The sequence below is a fragment of the Neodiprion virginianus genome, chromosome 2, assembly GCF_021901495.1.
Source record: "Neodiprion virginianus isolate iyNeoVirg1 chromosome 2, iyNeoVirg1.1, whole genome shotgun sequence".
Lineage (NCBI taxonomy): Eukaryota > Metazoa > Arthropoda > Insecta > Hymenoptera > Diprionidae > Neodiprion > Neodiprion virginianus.
The window spans coordinates 21,925,976-21,935,513 of record NC_060878.1 but is presented as its reverse complement, the minus strand read 5'-3'; the positions used below and the strand labels follow the sequence as shown (position 1 = coordinate 21,935,513).

The 9,538-nt window shown below is 36.4% G+C and overlaps 1 protein-coding gene across 1 annotated transcript; it reads left to right on the top strand.

Annotated features, from left to right (window-relative positions):
• The first annotated feature begins 753 nt into the window (after positions 1 to 753).
• On the top strand, positions 754 to 2,976 carry LOC124297775 (uncharacterized). The gene is made up of 2 exons (XM_046749088.1): positions 754 to 1,523; positions 1,649 to 2,976. The coding sequence occupies exons 1-2, from the start codon at positions 1,040 to 1,042 to the stop codon at positions 2,974 to 2,976; spliced, it is 1,812 nt and encodes a 603-aa protein (XP_046605044.1). The 5' UTR covers positions 754 to 1,039.
• The last annotated feature ends 6,562 nt before the right edge of the window (positions 2,977 to 9,538 follow it).

Below are 9,538 nucleotides of genomic sequence, written 5' to 3'. Positions count from 1 at the left end.
GTAAATAAATAAATATAAATAAATATAAATAATAATATAAATTGAAGAAATGATGAGAAAAAAAGTCGTCTTAACGATTCAGTGCCAATAGCAAAATATCTCCTACGTTGGCAGGTTCGTTAGACAATAGTTTACTAAAAGAATTCAGTATCAATTGTTGGACATTATTATTTTTCGCAATTCAATTATCATTATTTTTATTATGGTGGATTGTTTTTGGCTTTATCTCATCTCCAAGTACCCTTATTCTCACAGAGATTCACTTTCGGCTAGACATATACGTCACAAAAATCCTTAAAAAAGATATTGACAGAATATTCAAACGATGATGTGAAAAATAATTTAACACGGACTCATCTCTAGTAAGAAATGAACATATGCAGTGGTTAGTATTACAGATGAATGTCAATAAATTATCTGTAATAAAAATAAGTTATAAAAGATACTTAGAAAATGTGCTTCTTCCACCAGAGTAAGGAAAGGTTACCAAAATTATTATTTCGAGTATTCTAGTCTTTTCACCACATATAAACACCTTAAAATATCTCTTTACCACATCAAAACAGCTTAAAATATCTAACTTCCCTTTACCCCTGAAAAAGTAAAATTCTTATCCGTGGCATCGGATACAATTGTATTTACCTTAATTGTGGCACGGTAAATTTTTCACCCAATATCAATGTTTATTCATCACCTAATTTCGTCATTATTTCCAGCTAAAATTCTTAACTCGTTATTAGCACCAATTGAGCCTATGGGTCAAATAACGACTTAAGTCGACTTAAGTCACTTTTTCAAAGAAGCTGATCTCGGTGTTCTGTATAATCTTCGCTATAAACCCTGTGAATCTTGGATGTTTTCGTCAACTTTTAATGCTGTAGTAACCATAACAAGCGGTGCGCGCACCGCCATTGAGTTAGCCGGCAGTAGCAGCGAAGCGAAGTAGGCTAATCCACGCGCCTCCGCTAAACAGACGCACGTGTTTATCTGCCTGTCTGTTAGATTTCGTGTAAAGCTGCAATATTTTCTGCGCGAAATAATGAACGAATCTACAACAACTACAACAGCATCGACTAGCCCTACTGCTACAGTTACGGGGAAAAAGAGAAAAATTCGACAAGATAGATGGGAACAAAATAGAAAGAAGCTTAAGCGTAACAGTGGTAAAAGTTACGCTTCTCAAAGTGGGAATAAAATACCTCGAAAAAAATTCAGGCACACTACCGACTGCTGCAAGAAAAACTGTTCGTCTTCTTTCGATTATAAACGTCAGCGTGAAATTTTCAAGACTTTCTGGGCAATGGCTGAGAAACCGAGTCAGGACACTTTTTTAATCAGTTGTATACAACGTGAAGAAATCAAATACGTCAAAACCGTAACAAAACGGAAGAACAGATCTTGGTCTTGGAAATATTCTTTCAAAGTAGATGGCCAGGATAAAACTGTCTGTAAAGGATTTTTTCTGTCTCTTCTCCAAATAACTGAATCCAGAATGAAAACGGTGCTCCGATTTTGTAAATCAGGTAAATGTTTATATTATTTTCTTTCTAAATAAATCAATATTTACGAATGCTTGACTCGTTTATTGGCGTCTTATAACAAAACAAGTCAGGTCTGGATTAAAATATGAAAATACTGATTGTTTCAGGTACGACAGTTGCTACAGAAAAAAGGGGTAAGCAACCCAACCCTGCCAAAATTTCGAACGTGGTATGGAGTTTAGTGAAGGAGCATTGGTCGACTTTCCCGAACAAAAAATCGCATTATGGAAGCTCCAAAACTGAAAGAAAGTACTTCGAGAATCCAGACTTAAACGTAAAAAAAATGTTTCACGCATTCCAAGAATATTACTTTGATAAAACAGGGAAGCAGCTCTCACTAAAGTACCCAACGTACCATAGATATTTTCGGGAAAATAGTGATTACTCGTTTAGGCAACGTAAAACAGACGTCTGTGATTTTTGCACCGAATGTAAAATCAAACTATCGGCAAATTCATCAGATCCGTGTAAGGAATCGTTCCGTCTACATGAAGTAAAAGTTGCGGAATACAAGGTTTTGCGGCAACAGTGCACAAAGAATATTAACGATGATACTCTAACTGTTGAGTTCGACTACGCACAAAATCTTCCGCTTCCAAAACTGAACGTTAGCGCACAATTTTACAAGCGATTATTGTGGCTGTATGTTTTCAACACACACTGTTTTAATGACGGTGACAGCAAATTTTTTTGCTTCTTAGAATGTGATGGTGGCAAGAACGGTAACTCTGTGTGTAGTTTTTTGAACGATTTTCTGGTAAAAAAATTGACTGAAAATCCAGAATTAAAAAAAGTAGTTCTTTTGTCTGACTCCTGTGGGGGGCAAAATAAAAACAAGACTCTCGTACGATATTGTGCTTGGTTGTCGATCAAAATGGGAGTTGAAATAAATCACATCTTTCCGGTGCGAGGTCATTCATACTGCCAATGCGATAGAAATTTCGGTGTTTACGGAACTGTTTTAAAAAAAGTAGAGACCGTCGAAAATCCTATCGAGTATCTCGAAATAATGAGGACCGTAAGGCACAAACCAAAAGCTTTCGAAGCAGAGATGAGTGCCCACTTATTAAAAGAATGGGATAAAACTTTGGATTCATTTTTTCTAAAGGTTCCAAAAGCTAAGGGAAAGAAATTCACGATCCAAAAGTATGTGAAGTTATCATACAAGCCAACAGGCACCATGTCCGTTTACGCGGACTATAATGGCGCTCCGCAAAATTTCAACCTGTTCAAATTAAACGCTTTTGTAAGTAAAGATACCGAACTAGCATTAGCAAACCCGGCTCCTGTTGGAATTAAGACAGCTAAAAAAAATGACGTGCTATCTTTAATGCCTTTTGTAAAACCGGTTAATAGGGAATGGTATAAAAATGTGCTGCGGGGTACCTGCAACGACAATGATTCGGCTGAAACAGACGAAATGGACTCTGATTGAACCTGATACATGCCGTTTTTTAAATGTCAATTCCTAGTTTAGCTTTTTTTATATGTGTTCACCGCGACCATGAAACACCCATTACAGTAGAAACTGGTTTGACTATTATCGTCATCATATTATTTTAATCCAAAAACGTGTTTGTACAGATTAAAAGTCGTTCTACAAAAAAACGACTTAAGTCTTACTCCGAATTTCCGTGATAGCACTGTATTGGACAATATTTAATAATTGTTATTACGTTTGTATATCATTTTTGGGTACCCCACCTATGTAAAAAAATAAAAGTTCCTTGTAAAATGCCTTGTCAAAATTGAAATATCGACTGTTGAATCTTTACTTGCCTTTTTTATGCCAAAACTTAAGTCGACTTAAGCCGTTATTTGACCCATAGGCTCAATTGTATTCGCTTCATTGCAAAAAGGAATCGACCATAAAACGTGAATGAACATTTTGTCTACCAAAACAATGCACATTACAATTTATGTACGCACGAAAACGTCCATTGTTCTGATATGGTTGAAAATACTTTGGTCTTTTTCGCATTACAGTGCAACCCTGATAATCCGGCAATCCGGGCTCCGGTTAATCAAAACTCCGACGTGAATCAAACGGTAGCCACTGATAATCCGACAGCACAATAATTAAGGTTGAACTGTATTTTTTTGCCAATTGAAAAAAAATATGTATAAATATTTTCTCTACCATTTTTTTAACGAAAATGTTGGTAACAATGTAATAGGTGTATGTTCTTTTCCTTTTTTCTCTATGCTGGTAACCCTGCGAGTACTGCTCTATTAAAAGTGGTGTGCGTTGCCTGTGTAGGCCTATTAAAAATACTTATCTTTAATAAAAGTCTTCGTGCAATTAACCATTGTTTTTACTTATAATCCAAAAGAAAAATGAAATGAATTCCTCGTTGCGCACGTACGACAATTATTTATTACAATTGATGTCAAATAGTCGAAGAAAATATGAATTATACAAATTAAAAATGAATTTCTAGTATGCAAAAAAACTTACCTGACTTCGTCTTTTGGGAAGCGATGAAAAGTGAGATTTAAATCCCTTATTTTCATGCTTCCGCAGCCTTTGTAGTCACACACACTAGATACAGGCATTACAATAAGGGAAATTAATCACTGCGTTAAAAAAGGGCCTAAATCATGGAAATAGCGAGATCGTGCGAAGATGCAGGCGCAACAAAGTAACAAAGAAAAGTTGGACGGGAATCGTGGAATAAGCGAAAAAAAAATCACTAAATGCGTAATTAATCTATTATTATTGCGAACCATGCAACTAATCAATTAATTCATGAATTTAGCGAAAAACAATCAAGATTTCCGGGTTAAAACGTCCCTACCAAAACCCTAAACAAGATCCCGGGCTTTAAACACGTGTGTCAACACGCTGTGGGAATCGGCGGGAATGAGCCGTAGTAGTATCCCACTCGAGGCGCATGACATATAGCGCTTTAGTGCGAGAGAGATTGCACCATCGAGCATCGAATAAGCGCTAGAGAGATTGGACTTCGATTCTAAATCTCAACTGAGATTCTGCGAGCAGTCCCACAATCTTGACTGCAGTTCTTGTATTAAATAATAAAAGAAGAAATAAAAAGCTAATTCGTTATTGCTGTCTCGGGTATAAGAGTCTCACAGCTCTCGAGAATGTACTTGTTATTACATAAAATAAAAATAATAAATGCTCAAATCCGTAAAAGTATGACAGACATCATACCGACCCCCCACTCTGGGTTCATTATCGATCGGGCGCGAGAGAGAACGCAGCATGGCTCCAAACGAGAGCGAGAGAGCAACACACCGACACTGTACGCATTAGCATAGAGCGCTGTACGTGAGTCGACAAGCAAAGGCGCCACTAGTGACACCTAGCTGTTCGGGAGATAACTCATCCGAGCCCCTCAACTTTTCTTGCTTCAAATAGCCTGCAGGCCGTACGCTTCTATGGGACTCAATCTTCGTTGCTCGGAGAAAATGACCGAGAACTTACCGCGTGCACAATAATTCGGCGTCCACGATGTACCCTGGATCCAAAATGAATATCGCGAAGTTTTGTTGAGCGCCTGGCGTGATCAACACGCCTCGAAATCGTTGATGCGCTATGCCGCGACAATATGCTCGGTAGCTCAGTACTGCGGAGAGGGGAGGGGTAATTTTTGGGTAGAGAGAGAGAGCTAGATACGCAACATCAACACGTTATTTTACTAAGCAATGATAGAATCAAACTAATATATTTTCTGCCAACAATAATACAAAGAAAAAGAATAAAAATGAAGAAAAATAATAATTCTACAGTCGCTCTTCGTGATTCAAAATGCCAAACAATAGAAATAATAATTCATAATTCGCTATTCGTGATTCATACTCAAATACTTAGGTTCAACCGTGAAAAAAAAATATACCAGAAAAAAAAAACGAAATGACTAAACCTAGACGGCTTCTAATACCTACGTGCGCTAGTCGTTGCTTCAACGATAACCAATAACTCAAAAACTAAAAACAGAATTTTTACTCGACGCGCTAACCGCGACCGTCCTCTACTATCCACAGCGCTCATCGCCACGTAACAATCAACCACTAGATCAACAACAATAGGATCAAAATAATACTTAATGCACTGTAAAAAATTTGGTGTCAAAATCAACACCATTTTAACACCACGCGTAGTCCCGAAAAGTCCACTCCGTTGGTGTGCATGCTTGTTGTTAACAGACGGTGTTAAAAGTTTGGTGTTCCGAAGTAACACCGAGTGCAGTAAAACCCGAAACCTGACACCTTGAGAATAACACCAGAGTATTGACGCCTAGACAATTATGACACCATAAAAATCAGCACCAAGGAATTTGAACCCTGCGAAATAACAACATCGAAATGGACACCATAAGAATCCACACCGCTGAATAAGCACCTTGCGAATGAACACCAGCGGATTAACACCCTGGCAATAACACCAAAAAACTGATACCCAGTTGATAACATCAGAATATTGAGATCCGCAATATAACACCATAGAACTTACACCCTGAGAACAACCCCAAAAAGTTGACACCATGGTAATAACACCAGAGAATTGGCGAACCGACTATTTTGTCTTATATGAATATAGGTATATGCATATATGACACGTGAGGTAGGGTTTAAAAATAAATTACAGTGATTCATAAGATAATTCAAGTCAATATATAATTTCTGTTATAGAGATAAACACCATACATGTGCTTTCAAATATATACATACATAAACTTATTTTTGCTTATACATGTATACAGGGTGTCCCTAAATTGAGGGACACGGACCAGCCAGCGTGATACCTGACTGAAATGCAACCGAGAATTTCTTTACCGGAAGGTCGTCCGACGCATAGTTTTTGAATTATAAGCGATAGCGTTAAGCCAATCAGAGTGCACCATTTCATCTGGATTTGCCGCCACGGAAATTGCTGTTTTGTTCGTCTGGGTGAATTATTATTATTCGGTTACAAAGTAAATATCGGCACCTCCCCTCACTCGCTGTTGTACCCCTTCTCGAGCGCTGACCTCGGTATTGTTGCCGCGGCACACGCTGCCGGCCGCACACCCACGGACGCACACTCGTGTGTGTGAAAATAAGCGAATGCCCAGCTACACAATACTACGAAACACACATCTACGAGTGAAAATAAAAATAAATCTCCAAATAAATCAGCGGATTTAAGATTTAATGTTATAAAACACTTCCAATCATCGATGTATGCATAAAACTAGAGATTTTAGATGATTGATATGCCGTTAGGGTTCATAATTAGTCATTCAATCAATCCGAATTATACTTTCCGAACATTTTCTGTGGCTTTGCAGCATAACTTTTCCACTAGTTTGCAATTCATCATTGACATACGATTCTTCAATAATGCGAGGAAACAACAACTCGCTGAATTGACGTGTCAATAGGTTTGTGAATCAATTACAATTCACCTGAGTTGACACAAAATAACTGAATAAATGAGAATTCACTGAATCACTAAAAATGATAACTGAAATCCTGAGAATTATTTGAGATATAACTGAATTGGGAAGAGTTGTAATAAGTCAAGTTACTTTGAAAAACATTAGATTCGTGCCAAAATTTTATGTTTAGAGAGAAAAATAATTAAATTCAAATAAAAAAGTAATTTTAAATCAAGAAGAAGAAAATTTCCAAATACCTGAATTCAAATGAAGCAATTTGAATTTAATGAATCTATCCGAATTTGAGAAAAAATAATAATTATTATTTGGACCAAAATATTTTGAATAAGACTATGAATTATCAAAATATCCCTTCTGATATTGAGACTACACGCAGAAATTTACCAAATCGATTAATTTTTACCAATTCAATCGAGCCGTGTCCGATTATTTTGTTGAAATTGATTAATCGATACATCGATTATTCTCAGATAAGTGGCCATCACTAGCATTGATCTCAACAATTTCAACGTTACTTGCCACTCCAGACCCACATTGAATCAACGAGGAAATAACTGGGAATTTGAATGACACCATATTTTTTTGAGTTGAATTAATTGAATTCATTCATGTAATTCGACTTCATTTTTCAGGTCCAAATAATAATTATTATTTTTTCTCAAATTCGGATAGATTTATTAAATTCAAATTGCTTCATTTGAATTCAGGTATTTGGAAATTTTCTTCTTCTTGATTTAAAATTACTTTTTTATTTCAATTTAATTATTTTTCTCTCCAAACATAATATTTTGGCACGAATGTAAAGTTATTCAAAGTAACTTGACTTATCACAACTCTTCATAATTCAGTTATATCTCAAATAATTCTCATGATTTCAGTTATCATTTTTAGTGATTCAGTGAATTCTCATTTGTTCAGTTATTTTGTGTCAACTCAGGTGAATTGTAATTGATTCACAAACCTATTGACACGTCAATTCAGCGAGTTGTTGTTTCCTCGCATTATTGAAGAATCGTATGTCAATGATGAATTGCAAACTAGTGGAAAAGTTATGCTGCAAAGACACAGAAAATGTTCGGAAAGTATAATTCGGATTGATTGAATGACTAATTATGAACCCTAACGGCATATCAATCATCTAAAATCTCTAGTTTTATGCATACATCGATGATTGGAAGTGTTTTATAACATTAAATCTTAAATCCGCTGATTTATTTGGAGATTTATTTTTATTTTCACTCGTAGATGTGTGTTTCGTAGTATTGTGTAGCTGGGCATTCGCTTATTTTCACACACACGAGTGTGCGTCCGTGGGTGTGCGGCCGGCAGCGTGTGCCGCGGCAACAATACCGAGGTCAGCGCTCGAGAAGGGGTACAACAGCGAGTGAGGGGAGGTGCCGATATTTACTTTGTAACCGAATAATAATAATTCACCCAGACGAACAAAACAGCAATTTCCGTGGCGGCAAATCCAGATGAAATGGTGCACTCTGATTGGCTTAACGCTATCGCTTATAATTCAAAAACTATGCGTCGGACGACCTTCCGGTAAAGAAATTCTCGGTTGCATTTCAGTCAGGTATCACGCTGGCTGGTCCGTGTCCCTCAATTTAGGGACACCCTGTATAATCACACGAACCTTAGAATAATCTTACATATTATATATTTGATATCAAAAGTACAAAACTTATTTTCTCTTTAACAATAGATTAGCTAAATAATAATTAATTATTATTGTTTGTACTTTCCGTTCTGCGGGATAGGAACTTTGATAATGATGAAAATAGTAGCATATAGGTACGTTTAAAAAATATGACATTTCGGCACTACGAACGAAGTAGTTTTGTGATAACTTTGATGAAATTCATAGGCATACTTATGATTCAACAGATTGAGATCTATTAAACTATAGGTCTCTATAATTTTGGGTTCGACTACAAAACCATGGTACTTGTCACTAAAATATTTTGTTTCACACTCGGTACAAATAACGAATGGTACATTGTGGTGTACAAAGATATGAGTGATAACCTGAAATACGGGTAGATCCGTCAATTCATCAATATGGGTTGCAATTAAAAATCCGACTTTATAAAGAAATCCAAAAACTACGTTTTTTTACCACGAATATTCTATCGGATGGATTAAATTGAAAATCGCTTCTCGCTAACAAAAATTCAGATATAAAATTGCCATACATATCAAATTTGCCTCCGCCTGTGCAGCTGATACTGACATTCAAATCTTTGTTGCATGTCTTCCAGTGGTAATACATGAAGCGTTGATGTTGATTGGCTAATGTTTTGCAGATATTTTTAAAGTTATGGTATTTATTTGCCAAATCTTTGAAATAAGCATGTTTTCCTTCATACCGCAAAGTCCATAAATGTACAACAGGTCCCATTTGTGAAATTATTCTAGGATAATGCAGCATGAAATGATGTTTAGGCGATAGATGAGTTTTAAATTCCGACAGGAATTCCAAATGATGTTCTTGTATTAGCCACTTTAACTGCTCTATCATTCCAATGCTGATTGCCGGCGAGAAAATTATGGACATGCAACTCAAAAGTAATGTCAAAACGCGCCACT